Source organism: Melospiza georgiana, chromosome 12 (genome assembly GCF_028018845.1).
Source record: "Melospiza georgiana isolate bMelGeo1 chromosome 12, bMelGeo1.pri, whole genome shotgun sequence".
Taxonomy (NCBI): domain Eukaryota; kingdom Metazoa; phylum Chordata; class Aves; order Passeriformes; family Passerellidae; genus Melospiza; species Melospiza georgiana.
The window spans coordinates 7,003,728-7,028,780 of record NC_080441.1 but is presented as its reverse complement, the minus strand read 5'-3'; the positions used below and the strand labels follow the sequence as shown (position 1 = coordinate 7,028,780).

General features: G+C 46.9%; 1 protein-coding gene across 1 annotated transcript in view; it reads right to left on the bottom strand.

The window, feature by feature from the left end:
• Window positions 1-24,374, bottom strand: part of GPC3 (glypican 3) — a 139,256-nt gene extending 114,882 nt beyond the window's left edge. Inside the window, exons 1-2 of the mRNA XM_058032627.1 lie at window positions 24,179-24,374; window positions 15,388-15,549 (exon numbers count right to left, since the gene is read on the bottom strand). Of these exons, the coding sequence (XP_057888610.1) occupies window positions 15,388-15,549; window positions 24,179-24,341 (325 nt within the window). The 5' untranslated portion in view covers window positions 24,342-24,374. The remainder of the gene's footprint in view (window positions 1-15,387; window positions 15,550-24,178) is intronic.
• Between the last annotated feature and the right edge of the window lie 679 nt (window positions 24,375-25,053).

Here is a 25,053-nt window from a genome sequence, read left to right as displayed (position 1 = left end):
ACATGGTGTAACTCTGCATGGAGGGGTACAGAGACAGAGTATCACAGAAGAGCAGAGAAAGCCATAGTCTGTTAACTGTAATTAGAGAAAAACCAAATTTATGAAGCAAATAAACTTGGATGTGTGTTAGCTCTATACCATAAGTGCACAGAAGGTAATGCCTTCTGAAGAGTTTCCATCACTCCCTGATAATCCATGCTTAATCAGATCTTTGTACCTTAATGCAGATTTCCTCTCCCTGATGTTCCTGCTGTCCTTCCACACCTCACCCTTGCCCCTCATATCTTCTGTCAGAAGCCCACCACAACGGGCAAAGAGCCAACATAATTAATTTTTCAGTAAAAGCCAAGTTGTTGTTTTCTCAGAAACGTTTTACACTTCAGAAAACGTCAGAAATGTCAGAGTCCATAAGCAGAAACAAAATCAGAGATCTGCTTCCCTATTAATACTGCATGACCTCCTCAGGCACCTCGCTCTGGGAGGGGAAGGCAGCGGGAGGGGGCCAGGGAGCCAAGCAGTGTCAGCCACTGGCTGCTTAGAAAAGCAAACACAAATTAAACATATGAGCACCAAACCAAATGGCTCTGCCTTGAGAGCAGGCTGAAAAGCTGCATGCTGCTCGGGAGAAGGGGCATGCAAAGCCCAGAGGAGAGCAGAGTGGCAAGGCTTGATCCTCAGGGCTCAGTCAGCCTCCAATTCCTTCTTTGACACTTGTGCACGCAGAGGTGGCAACCCAAAATTACAGCTGTCTGTAGAGGGGGTGAAGGAAAGGGCTGTGTTGACTCTGCTTGTCTCAGAGGGATCCCTGAAGCCTCCCCTCGGTGCCCACCCAAGGCAAGGCAGGGGGTCATCCTCAGAGAAAACACATGGGAGTGCTGATTTCTGTGCCCTGTCACCCCTGAGCTCAGCTGCTGCTGTTTTACTGTGCCCCCGGCTCCAGCCCGAGCACAAACACCCTGCCTGGAGCCTGCACACACATCACAGGGAGTTATGTCCCCTCTCACACCTCTGCAGAAGCACAAAAGGAGATTTTATATATACATATATATATATCTCTGCTTCCCCAGAAGAGCCTCTGCAGGAAGGCTGGGACACAATGGGCATTGAAGGTGCAGGACACCAACCCCATTTCCACTAGAGTTTTACAGCCCTAAAGATCCAAGGGCTCAGTCACCACCCAATTTCATCACTTGTTGCAGCTGATGGCCAGAAATACCAAAAATGTGTATAAACAGGGCAGACTGCCTCTTACCCAGAGCAACTCAACATTTTGGTGTTGCTTAAAAATCACAGAACCACAGAACCCTTCAGGCTGGAAAATCCCTCTTAAGATCGAGTCCAACTGCTGAGCCAGCAATGGCAAGTCACCACTAAACCATGTCCCAAGTACCAGACCTACATGATTTTTAAATCCCTCATGGGACAGTGATTCAAACACTCCCCTGGGCCACCTGTTCCAAATGAAGCTTTGCTCCAGCCTGCTGGGGGTCCTTACACTTTTTATTGTTCCAAGAACCACAAGCATCAACACTACTGACAGAACTGAGCAGTGCTTTCTCCACAAAAGGGTGACATGAGCCTCAACTTGGGCTACTGCAGCATCTTCTCTGCAGCTCCTCTCACAGATAAAATCACATCTTTTCTTTCTTTTCTTCCTCCGTTTCTCCTCTCCTCTGAGCACACTAAGGAATTCTAAACATTTTCTGGCACATTCATAGTGTTTAGAGTCAAGTCCTTGAACGGGTGATCATTTTTCAGCCCATAAACTAAGTTCCCTTGCTGGGTTAGTCCCCAAAGGGTTTAGAAAATGGCATTGAGTGGAAAAATACCCACACATGCCTTTATTTGCTTACACTGACTCCTGCAGCATCACAAGCACAAATGAAAAAAGAGGCAGAACCATTTACAAGATTGGGGCAAAACTTTTTTTTACAAATGCACCAGCAAATAAGTAATAAACTCAAAGTTATGAAAGGTTTGCTTGTGATCAAGGTTTGTTTTGTTCATCTATTACACATCTGATTATAGGATGAATAAAACAACATCACAGGCACCTGAGGTCTACATGGCCACAGCAGATCCAGCTGAGAGGAGGTGACATATCCAGAGGATAAAAATCCCTCTCTCATTCCACAAGCAAACTCACTTTAACTGCAGCTTTGAGTCCCTTCCAATTCCCTGAATGAATGATCACACTTCAGAGCAGCATAAGAGCTTTCTGCAAGAGACATTAGATTAGATATCATAACTGATTACAGGAAGAGCTGGTAGCCCTGCTTATTACAGTTGCCTGATGCTTCTGATCTTTAGATCCTATTCCTACTTACCTATAATTTTGCCAAACTCCAACCATCTGGACTGCAACTTCATGTGCCTTTTGTCTGCCTCAGGCAAATTTTAATTTCAGCCAAAACAGTTCAACTGCTTCTAAGAACAAGGCAGAGAAGAAAGATTTATCTTTCCTTTTTTGCCTACAGTAAGAAATCCTGCTGACCTTTTCTTTAATTAGCTAAAGCATTTCCCAGACTTTGAAACAGAGCTCAGCTTTTGACAGGATTTTGTTCAAGTCTGTATAAACATGAACTTTTTGGTCACAATTTGGAGGTGTGGTCAAGTTTCGTGTGTTTTTGCTGTACCTTCAGGAACACATCCAGATGCAAATCATTTTTGTCATGAGAGTGGGAGATGGAATAAGAGTTGAATTTTTTTGGTTTTTGTATTAACAACCTTGAAAGCTCCCACTTTTTAAAAGAGAGCCCAGGGCCTGGTGCATTAATGCTTCTTTTTATTAACTTGAAGACCAAGTGAAAGTACCCAAAAGTGGACACTGCCCCTCAGCTCTTTGCCTTGCCAGTTTCAGAGGACCAAAGGACTGTGGTGTAAAAGCCAGCTTTAGCCAAAGAAGCTGAACCCAAGACCTAAAACTTGAATATCTATTGTTACACTGCATGAGCACAAAAGGTCTTCATTAGGGTCCTTCTGAATTCTAGTTTTTCTACCTGTGAAAGAAATGTGCTTCTGCTCAGTGGTGAGCATATGAAGCAGCATGAAAATAAAGTACTCACATGCAACTGAAAATTTTGAAGAATTCTATCTTTAAGTATCAGTTAAAAGTATTCAAAAATAGACATCAAACAACAAGGAAAAAGAAAACTACTCATTAAGGGACATTCATCCAGTGCCTTTACAGAAGGGAAGAAGCTTATGGGAAAACACATGAAGCTATAATTAAAGGCTGTATTCCAGTGCACAAGAAACCAAATTGAGGTTGCAGAGATTGCCTGGTTTGTTCATAATCTTTATAAACTTTTCCCCCTCAATGATGCCCTGATGCAGTTTTCTGGACACAATTTTGTGATCTAGCTGTCAGTGTGAGACAAATCTAGGAGATCAACATGCATCTGGAGATGTTACTTGCTTCCAGCTCTGCATCTTCAAGATGCATTTCAGTACCAAATATTTACTTACTAGTGAGTCTAATTATTTTTTATTGTTATATCACAGTGAAGCATCACAAGCTAGACAAAGAAATGGGTTTGAACCTCTCTCCAGTTCAAACACTGCCTTCTCATTTGATGTGAAGCGTTTGCTTTTATTTAACACTGGTAATGCAGTGCACTTTATAGAGCATCTTCAAGGTAAAAATCTATGCAACCTAGTAAAAAAATAGCATTATACTGTCCATTAGTTCAAGAAGCAGATTCTGAATCACATCTCTTAGAAAATGAACCATTTCTTCAAATGTCAAACACATTGTTTACTCCTCACTGGTAGCAAAATGTGATGTACAAGGTTACCAATATAATTTCCAGGCCATTCTCTAAACAAACAATCTATGAACAAAGCAAGAAAGGGGAAAAAGTAACTTATCACCTCCAGCTTTACAGCTGCTGCAAATTCCAACACACAAGTGCCATCTCTCAACACACACAGAAGAGCTGCTCAGTATGGAAACATACCTTTAGTCTTTCTTCAGAAACCACAAAGCTCATTCCCAAGGACAGTGAAGGCTCCGTCAGTGCTTTTCAAGGCAGATCCTTCCCCCTTTTCAAGGCTACCCCTCTGGATGCAGGGGTATTTATCTCCATTTATTCCAGCCCTGCAGCAGCAGTGTGACCCCACGGTCCCTGCTGTGGGTGGCTGCCCCTCTGTGCCAGCAGCACCTCAGCCCCATCCCCAGAGGAACCCAGCACAGCTGGGCAGATGTGAGCCCTGAGCGAGCCAGGAGGTGCTGGGCTGTTCCTGCAGAGCCTGCCAGCCTTCAGGCCATGCCCCAGCTGCACACCACCATCCCCCTGCTGGGGAAGATGAAACACATAAATATGATAAACATAAAAACATAAATATGATTGTCTGGCAAAAGATTTTGAGAATATAAAAACTATAAGTGAGATTGAAATGAAAGCAAGCTTTGAGATCCTTAGTTAATCAACAACTGGAAAACAATGGCACAGCCAGCTGAAGTTAATCCTCTTTTGATGGAACAACACCCTCTGCTTGCAGTCAGGTCCAAGGGTCAGAGCAGACCCTGCCAGCTTGGCAGAAGGGGCCCAAAGAGGAGTTTTTAGGAGTTTTTAAAATGTAACACAGTATGGTAATGTAATGACCAGTGTGGTTGCAGAGGTGGCAATTTCATCCTCCAGTCCATGGTCACTTTGGAATTCTGTAAATATCAAGGTCAGGAAATAAACGTGCCTTTTTTGCCTTGGACACCTCAGCATGTGAGTGTCATTCATTTCATGTCATACTGCAACAGTCCAACACCATCCTGCCACCACACACAGCTCTTTGCACAGACAGAAAGGTCACCAACCATCCCCCTGCTCCACAAGAAGCTGAGCAGCACTATCCACTGTCCTGTGTTTCCTCAGCCAAACAAACTCCAAGTTTTCAATGTGTCTCACTGACATGTGAACAGAGGCCAGCTCCCTGTGACTGAAGTGTTTGCTGGAAGCAGAAATGCTGTGCAAGAGATTCAGCACTCTTCTCATTTTTCTCTTTAGACAACACTCTGTTTTATTTTTTTTAATGTCTTTTCTGCACAAGAGGAGGCTCAGCTGCAGAGCCCCCCCAGCTGCTCACCACAGCCCCACTGAGGGGGACAGTGCTGACACAGCCACAGGTGACAATGCCTCCAGGCCAGCACCCAGTGAGCACACCACCATTCCCACAGGTCTCACAGGGAGCTGGATCGTGGCTGTGCAGCTGGACACTGCACACCAAGCACCCCCCTGACAGCATAAAAAACAACCTTAAAAGCCTCATCCAGAGGGAAGCTGTGCACCTAAATCAACCAGCACAGATTTCCACAGGACAAATGGGAGCTCTGACCCTGTCGTGATCTGGGCTGGCATTCTCAGCTGAAGGACCAGGGATGCTATTTGCTCCCATTTAAAGAACTACTTTGAATTTATGAGCCAATATTTAAGAACAGTTGATAGCCTACTTACTCAGCAGACTCAAGCAGATTGAAATAATTTCATAATTAAAAGGCAGTAAAAGCATGTGTGTCATTTCAATATAATTCCTCAGAAATTCAGTAGCAATCTGATTTTATTTTTTTAATGAGATAGATTAGAGAGCATGCATTGATCTGATTAGTCTTCACATTCTTTCCTCCTTTTAATGTAAACCAATCTCCTTACATGGATTAGTAGGCCTATTTAATTTCCTTTCCCTAGAAAAAGGAACATCATTTTTCACTGTGATCATAATAGGAATTTGACCAATACAAATACTCTGCATTACTGCAATCTGTTACTCACCAATTTCCTTCAAAAGGAGTGAATGCCAAAGCTGTGAGCTGTAATCCTAGAGACACAGCCTTACTGTTCTCTACTGCTTTTAAAATTGCTTCTTTATGGCACTTCATCATAGATTTTTTTACTTGAAGATGACAAATTTGGGAAGAGCTAATCAGCAAAAGAATTCATTTGCAATTGATCTGCACTGCTCCTTGGTTTGCCTTATCTCAGAGGGTTGGTTTTTTTAATCTTCACTTGCAAACCAACAGGTTTGTGATTTTTTTTTTCTCCCAAGAACACATTCAGAGGATTTTTTTCCAATTAAGTTTTGGGGTTTTTTTTAAATAGTAGCAGATTAAACATGCAGTGCTTCCCACATTTAATCTGTCATAGAAGATGCATTAATTCCTAAATGCAATACTTCATGGAAATGGCTTCACTTTGACACATCAGAACTTTCCCTCATCTCCTGTGCATCCCTGGCTGCCACACTCAAACCCTGATGTGCTTCTCTGAGCAGCCAGTGTGACACAGGCCACAATCCAGCACCCATCAAAAACACCTAAATAAGCCCAGGCACCGTGCACACCCCAGCAGTCACAGATTCCATCTAACACTCCCTCTGGAAGTGTTCAAAAACCACGTGGATGTGGCACTTAGGGACAAGGGTTACTGGTGGGCTTGGCAGTGCTGGCTTAAGGGTTGGATTCAATGAGCTTAAAGGTCTTTTCCAACCTAAATGATTCCATGACTCTCTGACAGCTGCACTCTGAGGGCTGCAAGTACACACAGCACCAGGTACTGCATATTCCAGTGTACCTGGATGAAAAGGACTCATGCAGGTATTCTGCTTTCCACAGTCCAGCCTGCATCCTCTTCACAGCTGCAGGAGAGAAACCTAAGCCCAAATATACTGTTTGAGAAACAAACACAGAAGATCCCACATCCCTCAGCATCTCTCCACCATCCATGCCAGACACATCTGCTTTACTTTCTAGGGAGCAGTAATAAATCTGCCACAAGCACTTGTTTGATACCAAAAGCAATGTGGAGAGCTCTGCCTCTTCTGGGCCGAGGGAATAAAGCCAATTTCAAACTACTCAATTTCACATGAGTAGTGGAAAGTTTGACCAAGGCACTGCTATGATTTTTTGAACATTTTAAGTATAAAACCTCACGCTTGAAAACTGGATTGTCAGTGCCTCCAGAGTGTCCAAAGTTACACTTTTGCGTGCACCAGATAATCCAAGAGGCACTGCCAGCCACACACACACTCCTGAGGAAAGATGTCATCTGTCCTCACTGACTGAGTGGTGTTTTTCACAGATTAATATACTTTCACAGTAGAATGAAAGATTATAAATTGCTAAAATTGATTTCACATCAGTGGTGAAGTCAGAGTGAGTAACACACCTGAGGTGACCCAGTCTGCTCAGGGGAACGTGAAACCACAGTGTATTGACAGTTTAATTGGCTCAGCAAGAGTTCATTTCCCTCAGATGAAATGCACCATTGGCCATTTTATCACTGTATCTTATTGCTGCTTTAAAAGTGAAGCAGATGACAATCTAGCAAAATGTTTTCGTTACAGAGACAGCCCCTGTCTTTATTGCTGGATGCTGGCTTCCTTCCTCCTTTCCTCCCCAGCAAATGCAAACTAGCTCTTGTTTGCATTTTAAGCACTTTGCAGGATGAGAATGCCTCTATATATCCTTTCAGGACAAGTGATGGAAGATGCTGCTGTGCCCATTTCTGTACTGAAACTACAAAGGATAAAACACAAATATTCAACAGCACCAAGCAGTTCTATAAATACCACATTCAAGGGTAACATGACATTTATATCACCTTACTGCAAGCTAAAGAGATGTCTTTTGACTGCTTTATAGCGTTGGGAGGCATTTAAAGAACGTTAGTACTTGAACTATCAAAAGATGATAACTTGGAGCTCAGAAGGTAATTACAGCAAACAGCCACTTGTGGAAGCTGAGACGTGGAGGAACAGGGAGCCCTCACTCCCTGCTGTCTCTCAGCTCAGACAGGGAGTGCAGGCAGGCACTGTGCTCTGCCAGCATGGTTCAGGGATGGGACAGGGGCAGCACCACCACACGGACAAGGAGAAGCTGCAGGAGGTGCCAAAGGTACCCCAGCAAGGCTGAGATCTTCCTGCAGGGCCAGACATCCCTGTGGAGCTGCAGCATTAATACCATGAAGCAGGCCCAGGTGCACACAGCCAATTCCTCACTCACCTCCAGAAGGAAGAAAGCATCATCTCCTTCCATATCCCTTTCACCATCCCCTTCCCCAGCAGAAAAGCAGCAGCAGAGCTGGCAGGGGACAGCCCCCAGCAGCAGGAGCCACAAACATCCAGGAGCTCCTCCACACACCCTGAACTGAGCGTCCTGGGCTCAGACACCAAGTACCATGCTTAAAAATTGCTGAAGCAGCACACAGGCAGTCACAAAAAGCCCCTTATTAACCTCCAAGGCTCATTTCACCCAAGAGGGGAAGGACGTCAGCAGTGTTTAATTGCAGGGCAGAAACAGAGTCACAACACAGGGAGGGAACCACACACAGCTCCCCACTGCTGCACCCCTCAAGCCATGGAGGCCCCAAAAGCAAGGGCTGGGGGCCAGGGATGTCTCCTACCACACAATTTGCTGCTCTGTGGACATGCCAGAGGGTTCCTGCAGCAGTCAACAAACACATGCATGGAAATGCAGGTGGGAGCATGGGAGGCCATGGGTGAGGGGATGCAGGGAAACAGCAGCCAAAGCCAACCAGGTCCCTCCTGCAAGGAGACACCCCAGAGACATGCCAAGCTCTCCACTATGAGCAGGATTTTGGGAAATCATGGGAAATGGGAGCACTGTAGTACTGGCTGAGCCAGGAGGGGAGCCCCACACCTCAGGCCCAGCATCATGAGAGGCTCCTCTGAGGGAGGATCCATCCAGCACCCCTAGAGCCCCATGAGCTGCATGCCAGTGCTGTGCTGGCAGGGAAACTTCAGGCAATGAGAGGAAGAAACAAAAGCAAAACCAAACATCTTTCAAAATATCCCTTCCCGGTAGCATGCACTGTCATGCAGTTCTTCCAAAGCCATGGTTTATGTGGCTCAGGAGGGCAGTTTCATGCCCTAACTCCTGCATGATGGATTTTACAATTTGTTAAAGAAACTCATCAATCCTCAGCAGTCATTTTTAATGCCCAGAGCCTCCACAAACTCCTGCATTTTGCTGATCCCCCAATTTCAAATCATTTGAAATTGCTGCAACTATTACAGCTCTGCTCCTAAAGCTAAGCATTATGGCACACTCCAGACTTCCAGCATCGTGTGCTGGTGTAATAAACAGATTAACTGTGATTTATGAACAATAAGTTCTGGTTATTTGAAAGGAAACATTACCTCCCTAGACCAATTCTGACAACCAGAGATCTCTCATTATGCAGACATTATTTCCACCTACCCATAATCATTGGGTTAGAGCATCCTTTTCAACCTGGTAAATGTATCACCACAGTTTTCCACTACAAACTTTGGGCATCCAAAGCATCTGCCAGGAAACCCCACCAAAGGCAGAACACCAGCCTGAATTGATCCAGTGAGACAATTCCTATTTTAAATTCAAATTATTAAAAAGAGATATTAAAGCAACAACAAATTAAAAAGCTTTTGCAGAGAAGGGCCACAGTGGAGATAGGTGCATCACAGAAGGGACCAGCAAGGCTCCAGTTAGCAGAGGACTAATTAGGAAGAGGAATGATAAGATGATACAGAGATCTGTTTCTTGACCTTATTTACTTGTAAAGTCTAATAAGAGTTTTAATATTCTCTTCCATGAATTGGATTCATTCTTTGAGTCCACTCTGAAATGTCAGCCTAGTATTTTACAAGCCCGCAAGCAGGAGTTGACATTTTCACATGCACTTCTCACCTGAAGCTACTAAACTAACCACCCCACCCAGGACACTTTCAAGTCCTGCTAAGCATCACTTTATACATTTATTCAGTTAATTGCAATCACTTTCCTCCTTTTTAGAAAAGCTGAGAAGCCCTGCACACTGGCTAGACAGCCAAGCCCATCCTCACAGCACAGCTGTAACCTGCAGGTCCCATCTCCCCTCTGCAGGGCTGGTTCAGCCCCAAAACCTCCCCAGTCCCAGCACCTCTCACCTCCACATTCACAAATAGTTTTTGACTTTCCAAGCCAGAGATTTCTCCCACCTGCCCCATATCACCTCCTCCCTCCCCAACACACCACAGGCAACAATGCAGTGCTGAAGTCCACCCAAGGCTCTTCCTACTGCCAACACCTGAAAAACCTCCTTGAATTATCAAAACTTAATTGGCTTAAAGACCCTGGAGTACTAGACTATTCCAAATGATGAGACAAGCTCTGCTGGGCAATGCTGGTATCAGTGGTGCTTAATGTGCAAAAGCTCCCACCACACAGCCCAATCTCTTCTCACCTAATTGCTATGTGTATCTTGGACTTACCTGTGCAAGGCATAATTAGTAAAGATAAAATACTTTATATAGTTAAACCTCTTTAATGGAATAAAAGAAATCTCAGCTCCCTCACCTTGACTCTAACATAGTAACACAGGCTCTTGAAAAATGAAAAGCCTTGAAGGATTTGGAATAAGAAACTTGGAGAGACAATCGCTAATCTTTTATCTTCCAGACTTCAAGCAGAATCAAGTTCTTCAAAGAAAACCCAATAAAGCCCAGACATTTTCATCATAACAAAATAAATAATTCAGTCATACTTTAGAGGACTCCAACATTAGGATTGGCTATTTGATATATTTGTGGCTTAGGTGCCTCTAAACTGATTAAGGATAACCTGATAGAAGCTTGCAATGTCAGAACTGCCTTCATTCCTGACAGATATGAATGGACAGTGTAAATAACTATAAATAACCAAAATGGCTGCATTTATGCCTAATGGAGGATTTACAGCCTTCAGAGCTGCCTGGTAGGACTAAGAGTTACAGCTCTGCCTTTATCCTACCACAGCGCACAAGGAGAGATGAATCGACATCCTCCCCACAGCAGCTGCTCTGCCAGAGCCACCAAGGGCCCTATCCAGAGGAGAAAAGGAACAGGATTCTCCCAAGAATAAGAAAATAAACATGTACAGGCAGGTTTGTCGGTGTTGATTTATTATGGCCTTCCTAGAAACCACTGTGAAGCACACATCCCCTCAAATCCCTGTAGCCCCTGCAAGTTTCCCCCAACACAGGTTTTATTATTTTCCAGCTGCTATCTGCAGAAGGGAAGATGCCACTGGCTTTGAGGGAATAGACCAGGACTTCATTTACCCCTCCAGGTCTTCACCAAGGGGGCCTCAACTGCAGCATCCCAGGCAATTTTTCACTTTGGATTAGCACACTCCTAACCTTCCCACATCCACCACATTCCCCAAGCTCCAGCAGCAGTGCAGCCCCACAGGAGCTCTTTGGGAAGTGGACAGAAGCAAATTCTGCACCCACACCAGCACTGGGGCAGCTCAGTTGAGGGTCAGGAGCAGCCCCCTTTTGTGTCTCATGACTTACACCACTGCTAGGGGATCACAGAGCCACTGACACACTCCCAGCTCCATGTTGGCACCACATAGGAATGTCCCTCCAGGATGGGACTGGCACCAAGAGAAGGAGCTGCAGAGAGGCAGCACCAGATTCTGCTGTTCACTTATTTGAGCAATCACTTAAAATACTGAAAGCAGCTCTCTGTGCAGAAGCAGTCCCTCACAGCCAGCTCTCCTGTTCCTGCTCTCCTCACTCGATGGAAGGGGAGATTAACAGGAAATCTGACACCAAGAATGGGTGCAGATGTTCCCCCTTCTCTCAGAGGTCCTTCTGTGCTTAATTGTGTCACCATCTTTCCCCCTTTTCAAGTACCTTTTCCCTTGAACAGAGAACTGGTAGGAATGTACCACAAAAGCTGCAAGTGAGCAGCTGCTAAAGCTTAAAGTCTGTTATCCACAAAGCAATGTGGCCAATATGCAGGATAAGAAATTCAGTGACCATTCAAAAGCAAATTCCCAAGCTTGGGAAGCAGGAGGAATCAGGCTGATAAACGTGCACACACACAACCCAGGGAACAGCATTCTTTAGTGAGGGAAGGGGAGATAAAGAAGAGCCACACTGGTATTTTCCTGCTCAAGTTCACCTTTCACAAAGTTGAGCCATTCAGATTTAATGTTTAGGAAATCAACAGAATTCATTGAGGGATTTTTTTGTTGTTGTCATTGTTTCAGTAGGAAGAGACTCAATGGTGGTAGGGCCAGAAATTCCCTCAATTCCCTCACTGAAAAAAAGCAAAGATCTAATATCAGAAGAAAAAGAGGGGGAAAGCAAACCAAAGGCAAGGTTCTCACCAGTCCCTCCAGCAGTTGAGTTGCACAAACTACTGCTTAGTTTGGATGAGAACATTTAGCAATAAACATAACAAGACATGAGCAGTTCTGAGGTGATGGGGTTCATCCCAGCTTCAGAGCTGAGAAGCCCAACCAGGAGGCACCAGCAGGGATACACCAAGGAAAAGTGAAAAAACTGCCCACAAAAAAATCCTGGAGTAAGATTTAACTGCAGTCGAGGCAGCCACAATCCATTTTAACACTGTCAAACACAGCAAGTTTCCAAAAGATTAAATCACTACTTAAATCATCTTCATAATTTTAAAAAATGCCTCCGAGATAAGACCAGGAGCTAATTGTACCATTTAAATTTAGTGAAGGGAAGATTTTTTTGCTTGGGATTTTTCCTTCATAACTGCAATAAAGAAAATGCCCAAGGGTCTAAAACTAATAATCTAATAAACTTTGCTAAGTGAACATTGTAACAGATAGGCCTGGATGAGATTTCCTGTAAATGCCAGACAATTTCCCTTGATCTTTATCAGCAGAGATGCTGCTCTACCTTCAGCAGGAAGAAATTAAATTTGGTGCAAAATAATAACATCTGGGTGAGATTCTGCTTGTCAGACTAGCAGTCCCTTTAGATGGCAGGGTAAAAATATTAAAATTAACTCTGAAGGATTTCACATTTGTGTTTTTAATATGAGTGGCTGAGCTGTGTTTCCATACCAACACATTTCCCCTCTCTGGAGAGAGATGCAATTATCCATCCTCTGCACTGGGTCCCCAGACTGGGGGTCTGACCCAAGGACACACTGGGAGCTCTGTTCCCTGCCAGAGCACATCTCAGAGCTGGCACAGCTTCCAGCTCTCCCATCCAGCACTCCCAGCTCCCAAAGTCACAGGGAATCTGTCCCCAGGACCTGCAGGAGATGCTCAGGGGACACTGGGGCTCCTCCTCCCTGCCCACTCCAGCATCCCCCCAATAGTGCCCTGCACAACTCCTACAGCTGGAGCAGCCTCTGGCATTGCAACCATCAAAACACTCTTCAACAACCAGCAATCAAAAGATCAACCTATTTCAAAAAGTGTTCTTCTACAAACTTCCAGATTAATTGTAAAGATAACAAAAGTAAATGGTGTTCCAAGTCTAATGAATTGTCCTTCCAAGCCCAAAACACTTTATACAAGATAAAGTGAGCTCCTCAATGGTTCCAGCTAGGAATTCCTCCTTGCAACGGGACTGCAAACGATTTTTAGTCACTTTAGAGCTTTTTTAATAAGCAGAAGTGGTCAGAAACTGTTCCAATTAAATGCTTTTCTTCCCCACCACCAAGAATGGCAATTGCACATACCAGAGCTGCTCACAATAACTTCAGCTTCAAAACCCTGCACGGATCCCTGGGCCAGGGTGGAAATAACAGTTTTGAAAAAAAAAAAATGGGGGGATAATAAAATCAAAGCAAAGGATTCAACTGTCTCCTGAAGAGGCAGAAAGTTCAGAGCCAGAGCACCCAACTGCTGTGCACAACCTGCAGTTCCACAGGTGTCATTCCCACCCACAATAAAAACCAATGCTGCAGCTTCTGTCAAATGGGAAGGAGGGAGGCACACACTTTGTATTCCACCCAGATTATTCACCGTTTCTGAAGCTGGTCCACATTTCCAATGCCTAGGAAACCAATCTTTCATTACTTTTACTCCATTCTGGTTATTAATGCATTTGGATCTTAATGCATTAAGAATTACTGGGGGGAAAAAATGTGCTGTTATCTCCTCAGCAGTTCATTTGATCTTACATTGAGAAAAACAACATATTAAACTTCATCAGTCAGTTGTGGCCCACAACAGAGCTCTGACCTGATCTCACAGGCTTCAGCAGGTCTTGGGTCTTGCTATTAGTGAGGCATAAACAAAAATAAATCAATTATTCTGCAAAAATATAATCATGAAGGAAAAAACGCTTGGTTGCCCATGACTTCTTTTTTAAATACAGGCAAAAACACCATTAATACAGAATGATGGAACCTCAATAGGACAGCACTCAACAAATAAGCAATCATTTCACTGCACATTAACCATGAGGCCCTAAAAAAATTATTGCAGATTTAAGTGGCATAAACTAGTGTGCATCAACACTAAAAAAAAAAATATAAAGATACATTTTGCAAAAAAATCCAAGCAAACAAACAACACCATCATATTATCATTTTAAAAAAAGCTGCCCCAGACAGCAGAGCACAGGGGCACCAATACTCAAATACCCCATGGGGCACCAGGGAGCACATTTGGGGACCAGCAGCCTCTGCCACCTTTCCCACAGAAAAACCAACTTTGTTGTGCAGTGAATAACAATAACAATACACACAGCTGAGGCAGATCTCACCAAGCATTACACTGAGGTGACAACCAGACCACCTCACTGCAGCCCCTATTTTGGGACTGCCAGAGTCAGACCAGACAGTACTTGCATAGAGATTTTAATTCTTAGAAAGGTGCAGTTTTTTAGTTTTTAGTTTTTTTGGGGTTTTTTGTTGTGGTTTTTTTTTTTTTTTTTTTTTTATTTGCACCTCAAGAAGTTCAGCCTCTAAATTTCCATTCGTTCTTACAGCTGCAGGAATATTTAGGACAAGCCCTGCAGAGCAACCATTCAGCAAGCCAGGTATATTCCATCCCTAATCATAAACAAGCATCTATAATATCTTCAAACACATGAAAACAAGCAAACAGAAAGCTTCCAGCCATTTGCACTTCCAATTGCCCAGTGCTGAGGAAGAGGAGCAGAAACGCTGCCTCCTCCTGCAGGGGACTGGAGCACCCCCAGTGCTCACTGTCACATTTTCTGAAGAGTCCCTTTGCCAGGATTTCTTCTCCTGGGAAGCTGAGAAGCCTCAGAGAAAAATGAAAGCAATAATTATCTGATTTGCTCCTCCTGTGTTTTGCTGCTTTGGAATGTGGAATGGAGATTGTTTACCAACAGGTGCATGTTTGATTGGTTTCATGTGAATTGCTTTTACTTCAGGTGCATGTTTGATTGCTTTCATGGGAATTGTTTTTACTCAATGACCAATCACTGTTCAGCTGTGTCAGACTGAGAAGTTGGTCATGAGTTTTTTATTAATATCTTCTTAAGCCTTTCTCTATTCTTTAGTATAGTTTTAGCACAGCATTCTTTAATATTATATAGTAACATATAATAATAAATTAGCCTTCTAAGAACATGGACTCAGATTCATCAATTCCCCCTTCATCCTGGGCACCCCAAAAATACCACAGCTCACCTTGGAAGACAGCAGCATTCTGGATGACCAGGAATTTGAGCTCCATGCTGGCAGACTGCAGCAGCTGCTCCATGTTCAGCCTGGCAGCTGCCTGGTACTTCTCCTCCATCTTCCTCGTGCAGCACGTGGAGCCCTTGGTGACACAGACCTGCAGATCAGTCCCTGGAGAGGCACAGGAGAAGTAAACAATTCACATTAAGAGAGGAAGCCAACTCCAAGCATCACTGTGGCCAGCAATTACTGTTCAGGCAAATTGATGGCATTTCTGGAATTTGTCCTGAGCAAGCAGCTTGGCCAAAGGGAAGGGTGGGTGAGGCAGAGCCCAGATTGCTGAGCAGTGGCTCCTGAGAGCTGTGCCTGCCCCAGCTCCCACACACCCCACTATGCCAGTGCTGAGCAGTGATCCCAGCCTCACCCTGCTGTCCCCTGTCTGCCCACAGCAGCGAGGAGTCAGTGAGGGCAGGAAAGTTGCAAAACAGAGACAGGATTTGAGGCTGTGGATTTACAAGGAATAGAGCGATGGATGGAGTTCCATCAAGGAGGATAGGCTCGTGATTTGCATAAAGACTTGAAGTAATTTGGAAGAAACAGCGCTATTTGCCTGCAATTTCTACCCTATTGTATCCCCAGCAACAGCAGTAATAACAGAAGGACACAACTACAATGATTTACTTGGCTTTTTAGCTGACTTTTAAATTGTACAACCAAATGTCCCCAGTCCATCCTTCCTTTGCAACAGGCAAAGCAGAAATTGCTTCATTTGCGGCTGTCCCAATGCAGAGGGACAGATCCTGAGGGATGCTCTGAGCACTGTACAAGGCAAGAAACTCTTCAGCAGCACCTTCACACATTCACCAGGATGGGACAAGAGCCGGGGGACAAAGGCAGAGGGACACCACTTGCTCTGGCACCTCCAGCACTGCTCAGTGATACTAAACTTCATTTTTGACATTCCCAAAGCATTTATTTATGGAGAAAGTAGACAACTTCAAGAGAAGTGTTGTTAACTATAAATAAATAAAATCTGGGGAAGAAAATAGAAATCTTTCTAGGCTCAGACAAGAGAAGATGAAACAGAAGAGTTGGAATCAGCAGCAGCAATGAAAGGCCCCATCTTCCATCAACTTTTAAGAGCAAACTGAGGCTCCAAACACAAGCAGAGCAACAAGCTCGTATCAAAGCAAATAGCTCTCCTTATGCAAAACACATCCAATCTGATGCTGCTCTTAGAAACTCAAGCAGCAGAAACCAGCTCCATTACAAATGGCTGCCCAGGGTCAGAGAACAGCCAGCACCCACATTTTTCTGTCTGCCACCCAAACTGCATCATGCCCAAAAAAAGCAGTTTGCTGCTAGGTTCAGCTCTGCCAGGAACCTGGATTGGGAAGCAGTCCCAGGCCAGTGACCAACAGCACTGACAGAGGGAAGGCTCCTCACACCTCTCACTCTGCCTTCCTGCTCGTTATAGAGGGTTTTTCCTCAGCAAAAGCTACTTTGGTAATTTACATCTTTGCTCTGGAAGGATTACGCTTCCTTTCAGGTTCCCGTCTTTTCTCCTTCACAGGAATCTTTTACCACATCCACTCCCTCCCTAATTACTAGAAAGTGTCAAAAGTCACTTTTGCAAGTGTAGTCTAGAAGAACAGGATTAATATTAATGTCAGTTCAATCGTGTGCCTCCTGAAGAAGAGTCGTGCACGGTGCCAAGGGAAAACCAGCTGTCAGGGCTCAGGAGCAGCGACAGCAGAAATCCTCCTCCCTCCAGCCCCATCCCTTCCCTGGCACAGCATGGGAAAAGGAACATGAAACACTTCATCTACAACATGCATTGCATGTGGGGAAAGGAGATTTAACCAGTGCAGGCCCTGCTGTTGCTGCAAAAAAACCTTGTACAAAGAGGGTCCACACCTCCATCCTGACTCCATCACTCCCCACTGCCTCAGTTTCCCCTTCTGCAAAGCAGGATGCCCAACAAATCCCTTCCTCAAGCCCTCTGGCACAGAACCAGCACCACCAATGTCTCAAGCTCAAGCCTCAGTGATTTGTGAACTCACCCACTCCAGAGGAGCACAGCGACAGGTATTTCATGCACTGAAAAAATAAAAGGGACCATAAAACCACGTAACAGCAAGATACTGCATTAATGAGAGAAGCAGTTGTATAACAGCAAGTTAAAGAGGTTTTTTAAAGTCAAACCCAACTCAATTTACACCACGAAAAGGCTTAGCATGGTCTCTTTAACACTACAGTATGCCCATAAATTTCTTTTTAATACAAAGCTTATTTCCTCCTACATTTATTATATTCGGACACATTTCAAATTATAAAATAAAAATCCTTCCATGATTAATGGAAATACCAATATAGAAAATCTGAGAGTTGGCAATTAAGAGGTCTCTGCAAGTTAAAGCCAAGGATAGGAAGCAGCAAGGTCACCTACTCACATCCCATCCTTCTTTTTAGCAATTAAGCCAACTTCTCCCCTTAAATGGATCTTTCTTTTTCTGCAGTAAAAAGACAGACACATGCTGTATCAGAGCAATCACAGAGGAGGGGGGCAAAAAGCCTGGGAATTAACTCGGCTTAAAATGTTTTACAGAGACAGCCAACTAAGAAACGTAAACACAACAGGACAACACAGGCAGGGCAGGCTCTTGGAAGGTAGCAGGGAAAAGCTCCTTCTTGGCACAGTGCTGCCACAGAGGGACAGGGAATGGGGGCCTGACTCCCATCTGCCAGCTCTTTTCTGTGTATGGCTCTCCCAGATGGCGAGCTGGCTCCGACACTCCATCCCCAAATCCCCCAGGAGCAGCAGGGACGGGAGGTTTCAATGCCAGTCCCCCAGGAGCCACCAGGCCACCCCGCTGACCCCAGCCCCACAGACACAGATGGAACAGAGACAGAGCTTTTGACCGGCCAATGTATTTGGGGTTTGCTCGTGCCATTGCTGGAAGGAGCCTTTTCTGCAGCCCCCAGGAGCCCCAAGGACTCGCAGACCACGCTCGGGAAGCGTGAAGGACGCGCTGAGCCTGGGAACGCTCAGCAAGCCCACAGAGCAGACACCAGCAGTAAATGAATTAGGGTGCCACACGTTTCTGCCTCCAAAAAAATGCACGGGAAAAGGTCCTGTGAGTCATCAAATCCTACCTCAGCCTCCCCATCCACCCCCTCTGAGCATTTTATCTAACACAAACACCTCCAGCCATACTCCGGCTTGTGAGATAGCAAAGCCCATTCCGCTGCCTAATGGCCCTTCACTGTTAAGACCGTTTTTATCTCCCAACCTACACAACCCCTTTTTCTTAAAGTTTCAAGTCATTACACCTTGTAATGCCAGTCTCAGCCCTTGCAAACAACCTTCTCCTTTTGCTATAAATCACTACAAACTCATTTTCAGAAAGAAAGTGTCCCTCAAATTACTGCAACCGTTTTATTAAATTGCATTTGGATGCTCACGATACCAATCTTGGCAAGATTAGTGAGATGATGAGATGCCAAGCGCAGCAGCCTGACCCTCTGACACCCAACTCCCACGGCTGAGAAGGCACTGCCTGCAGCCCCTTCCTTGCATGGGTGCAGGAGCACCAGGCTCCATCACAACTGTGCCATTTATGCCATCTTGGGGAACAGCAGTGTAAATGCTCCAGCAATTTTGCATAGGCTCCCAGCTGACAGAAATAAACTCTAAAGCAGCACTAATTTCAGTAGCACCCTGCCTCTTCCTCCTCCCGACAGGGAATTTTTACTGGCAGTGAATTTAAACCATTACATTTGACTTTGATGTACAATTATTCCCGCAGATAGGTGGTGAGTACAGCAGAAGTGAAAATCATTTCAGTGGATTAAATGTCAAAAATAAAAACCCTCAAGATCATCTAGGGGGAGTTGTGGACTCCTTCACAAGGCTGAAGGATTTTCCTTTGATTTTAAGCATCCCAGGATAGCTTCAACCCTGTCATCAGATACAGGCAGGCAAGCTGTGCACGCTGAGGCACACGAGCCTTCCCACCCAGATCCAACGGCAGCTAAAATTAGATTAATATCCCCCCAAACTTACCCCAGGCACTGCCAAAATAAGAACCTGTCCCTGCTTCACGCCACATCCCTGCGGCCTCCTCCCCACGTGAGGGGCTCTGCTACTCCGAGCAGTGGCACCTTCGCCTTCTGCAGTCTGAAAGTGTCAGAGGAGTTCCTCCCACCCTCCTAACGCACCAATTTGTACTATTACCCACGAGAAATATGCTGTTTTGGGTCAATTTGCCTCCTCCAGTTGTTTTACAACCAGCATCATGCTTTAAATAGATAAAAGCAGTGAGTCAACATTTAAATATAGTGGATTTTCCCCCAGCTTTTTCAATACTTTTTTATTAAGAACCTTTTAAATGATGTGATTAGGGGGTTGTGCATCTGTCAGTGCCTTTTAATGCTCAGCATCTAGGGGGAGGAAAAGGAAATGCAACTGTTTAGAACCCAGATTTAATGCTGATCTTTATAAACCTAATTAAAGAGATATAAATTATAAACCAACTCTTTCAATAGGTGATTTAAGTTGGAACAGTATGCATAGTACATGGGATATTTATTACTGCTTAATTATCCTTTATTTTCTATTCCATCTTGTGTTTCACAAGACCATCTGACTCTGGATTCCTCCCCTGCTCTTACAATGCTGGCCAGATGATTCTCATGCAAATCTAACACCCTATAAAAACACATCTTTTAAAAGAAGACATTACAGTGAAAAATAGGTTTTGCAGAGTAAAAGTTTCCTCCTAAGAAATGCACAAACACTGTCATCAATGGAGTTAACTTTGGGCACTCACTCCCCCACACAGATTTGTTACAGTCACATGCACACATCCCACAGCCATTCCAAAGAGCAGGAAGAACACTGTTCAGGATGTTGTTAAAGTTAACCCCTGGGAAAAAAAAAATAAAATTAATGATCTCACTATAAAACCACTGCCTGGGGAGGTTACTAAATTTTAGGGTTCTGCTCCTGCTCTCAACTATCAAGAGAGCAACTTGCAGGCCTGAAATAATTAAGAACAGAAAACTCAATTATCTAGTAAACTAAGCTTTTAAACCACCGTGCTAAGCTAAATGGAAAGGCTGCACAGGGAGGAGCATCATTAGTCCCACTCAGGAAAAACAGAATAAAAGAGCAGGAGTACAAAGGGAACCAGCTCATGAGCAAAGGCACGTCGAGTTCAGCAGGAAGAGTTGGGATTTTTAATTTTTAAACTGCACATTGACACACACCAGCTGCCAAAAATAAAAAATAGAGAAGAAAGCTTGACATGCTCAGCCAGCCACTTGTAAAGCATTACACCTCAACTCCAAAAGGTTAATCTCCTATTTTCTTAGGGTGAATCCATATTTGCTTCCATCAAAGAAAACGAACAAAAAGCTGGAAATAACACTTTGCTGCGGGAGAAGGAAAACAGATCTGCCAACATATATTTCTGTCAAGATAAATATTCCTCAGTTTTCCACTGTTCCAGAGCAGAGGCACCCATCCCCTGTCCCCATCCTGCCAAGGCACCAGCTCACCCCTTCCCCTCCACCCACAGGAACCAGCCCAATTACCTGTCACCACCAATAGAGAGAAACACAAATGGCAGACAGGAGAGAAAAACAGAGCAGCAGAAATGGAAATTCAAGCTGCTGTTTATAGATAGGAGAAATTATGCAGAGAAAAGACAAATGGAGGAAGAAAACCAAGACAGGCAACATAGCAAAAAGAGAATTTAGTTATTACTGAGCATGAAGCTACCCCAGCACAGAACCACAGGCTGGCATTCAGTCTCATCTTCATCAAAACCCAGAAAAGCACCCTCCCATCACCCTGCCTTCACTCTCCCCAGCACAACATCTCTGATCCAGGTCCAGTCAAGGTGTTGCCATGAATTACACCCTCCCACCCCTCAGAACAGCCAGCCACAGCTGACAGCACTTAGGCTTTGCTGTTCCCCACCTGTGAGCCAGCCAAAGCAACTCCAGAGTGACAAAATCCTGGTCCCCACACTGCAGGACCAGAGGAGCCTCTCAGTGCCTGGTGCACGCCTGCAGCTACTCCCAGAACACCAACACTGCTCACGAAACAGCATGGCACTTCCCTCACATTTAACAGAATTGCCTTTTTTTGGGTTTTTGTAAAATTAGAAGTGTGGTCTGTCTATTTCCGAGCTCTCCTACGTAGCTTGCTGTGCCCATGTCCCTCCAGCCCACGCATGCTGATGCAGTAAAATTGAGCTGTGGGACATTTCTCCTGAGTGTGCTGCAACTCAGCAGCATTTCCACTACTTACTCCTTCAGCAGCAACTGCTCATAATGCAAAATGGGCCTTCCAGAGACAATTGTGTCAAAATAAAAAAAAAAACAAACACGTTTTAAATAAGTTGTTTAACTTCAGTTTCTCCAGTGTGGTGTGATCCACTGGGAAAGGTTCTCAGAATTGATTCCACGGTGATTTGTGGCTGGGAACTCCAAAACTTTTTTTAATTGACAGATGTAGGAAAGGAAAAAAAGTAATAAACAGATGCCTGGAAAATAGTCCTTGAGTGATGTTCCCCTATTACAGAGATTTATGCAGCTGCTAGTAGGAGAAGCAAGTGCTCTGAAGTGTAATTACCACACAGAGTCACGCAAGATGGGCCAGATCCAAGGTATAAGCAAGCAGTCATTGCTTTAATTATGATCAAGTTTATGTACTTAGGCAAATGTAAAATCCACTTTCGATTTGATATGTGGGAACTTTATCATTGTAACAAGCTGGAAGCATTCACTTGAAACACCAGCCCTGTTAGGAGCTATTGATCCAGCTGCCCACAGGCTCTGCAGAGAGCACAGGGCTCCTCACTCCTCCTGGCTGTCAGGGATGCACCTGGGGCTCACAGGGCAGGGAGAACCCAGCTGAGGAACCCCAGCAACCTGAACCCTGCTGAGAAGGGAAGACACCAGGGCAAAAACACCCTCTGCAATCACAGCCAGGCCAGGCTGGGGGATGCTGCTGCTTTCTGGGGAAGGACTGATCCCACTGCAGCCCCTCAATACAATGGGAGCCATTCTCCAGGAACCTGCCCACCCCTCCATCACCTCCCTGGAGTGTGTAAAAACACACTCAGCAAAGTTACCTAGGAATCAAAGCAAGAATCTCACTGGCTTTCAAAGAAACAACTTCCTTCTGACAAACAGAATTTGTCCACTCAGTGGTGATAAGAGCAGCTCTTTCCTGCAACTCTCCATGCAAACATTTCACTGGAAAGTATTCCAGTGCCCCTTCCTTACTGACCAGGAGACTGAGGCTGTGTGGGACAGAGAGAGAAGAGATGCTGCTCCTGCAGCTGGTCTGAAAGGAGCATTAAGTGTTGAAATTTACATGAGAAGAGAATGTAAGGGCAGGTAGGGATAGGAAGGGTACACTCTCACCGGGACTTACAGCTAAATTCCTCTCATATCTCTCACAGCTCTTGATAAGCTGAGGCATTGCTACAGTCCAAAAGACTTGGGATTTACAGCAGCCACAGCACCTCACGGTCCCAGCTTCGGACACCCCATTTCTCCCCTCCCTCTCCTGTGCTGCAGCCAGCAGCTCACAGCTGAAGGAACCCGTGTGTTTGTGGCCTGTGCGACACCGAATGCAAGAAACCCAACTCAACACATCGTTATTAAGAGCAGCCACCGCTGGCGATGATCTCACTGCACCTCCCCTGCCTGTCACGTTTGCCTGTTATCTCTTGCTTTTCATACTTTGATCTGAAGCTTTTCAGGGCAGGCGTTCTCGGCTGCGTGTTGAGCCCGGCACAGCAGCACCGAGCTCTCGGGCAGCTCCGAACGCAGCCTGAACCCGATCCGTCTGTGCGCGCACACTGCCAGCACACAGCCACCACCTGCAGCACCGGCACTCCCGAGCCCCCAAAAAGCCTTTAAAACGCAAAGAATTCAAGTATTCCGCTTACATTTTAAAAGAGGAATGAGGCATATATACAGAAAGCAGCCTCGCACTGGGTAGGTGGTGAGGTTTGGTGCGGTACCAGCCCGGCAGCCACCTGTACTGGGAACTGCAGAGCACAATAACACCTATCACCTCTCCCAGACCCGCCAGGCTCGCACCCCGCACGGCTCCCGCACAGCCCGGGGAGCGCCGGCTGCCTCCTTGCAGCCCCATCCTCCGCAGCTGCGCAGCCCAGGGCTCAGGCTGGGATGAGGCTTGGGATGCTGTCGGAGCAGTCCCACAGGGCGGGATTGCCTCGGACCCCGGCACACCCCGGGCAGAGGGAAGCGGCTCTGGCGGAGCCGGGACCTGCAGAGACGTGACGGGCGCACGGAGCGTCCGCTGCCCGGCGGGGACACCGCGAGCTCCCGGGGACCGCGCACCGGACCCCGACAGCGGCAAGCGAGGACGGGGCGGGCTGGTGCCTCCGGCAGCGCCGGGCTCACCTCGGGCACCCGGGGTGCAAAACCCTCCCGAACAAACCGAGCGCAATAAAGACCCGCTCTCCAGCGGGCTCCCATTGCCGCGACGTAATCACCGGCTCCGTGTGATCCCCACATCCGAGACGCGCCAGCACCGAGCGGCCGTCAGCTCCTGCAGCCGGGGGAGGGCAGCTCCCCGCGGGAGAGCGGGCAGCCCGCACCCGGCTCCGCAGCGTCCCGCAGCCCACGGCGACCCCGGCCCGCAGCCCCGGCTCCAGGCACTGCAGCCGCTTCGCCCCGTACCCGAACGGCCCCGGTGACCCCCGGCGAGACAACGACGGCCGGCCAGACACCTCGGGGAGAGCGCTCTCACCTGGCACGGGGCTCTCGGGCACCCACTTGGCTCCGGGCTGCAGCACCTGGAAGGCGGCGCGGACCGGGCGGCAGGCGGCTTCCCCCGCCAGCTGCGCGGCCGCCGGGGCACCGAGCAGCGCGGCCGCCAGCAGCAGCAGCAGCACTCCGCCGGTCCGCGACATCCTCCCGGGCCAGCGGGGCGCTCCTCTAGGCGCTGCCAGCGGGCATGGCCGCCGTGCCGGGACGCGCCGGGACCGGGAGCAGCGCAGCGGAGCTCGGCCCGCGCCTCGCGCGGCGCTCCCGGGGCGCCGGTCCCGGCCCCGCGCGCTGCCCCGCCCCGGCCCTGATTGGCGCCCGCCCCCCGCCCGCGGGAAACTCGCCCCGCGCGGGCACCGCCCCGGCGCTCATTGGGCCCCGCGGGGCGGCCCCGCCCACCCGGGCCACGCCCGACCCGCCCCGCGCCGCACCTGTGCGCGCCATCCCGCCCGGTACCGGCACCGGCACCCACACCGGCCCTGATCCCGGCACCGATCCCGGCACCGATCCCGGCACCGACACCGACCCTGATCCCGGCACCGAACTGACCCTGATCCCGATACCTGATCCCGGCACCGACCCCGACCCTGGTCCCGACCCTGATCCCGACACTGACCCCGACACCAACCCTGATCCCGATACCTGATCCCGGCACCGACCCCGACCCTGGCACGGACACTGATCCCGGCACCGGCACCGGCACAGCCGCGGGCTCACCCCGCTCGCAGCGCCGCTCCCGGTGCCCCCTCGCTCAGTGCCTGTGCGGTGCGGACCCTGCGTAGCCCCACGCGTGCACTGCCGTGGGAGGTGGGGTGCGCGGTGCCCGGTTTGCAGCTGGGTGCGCGGTGCCCGGTTTGC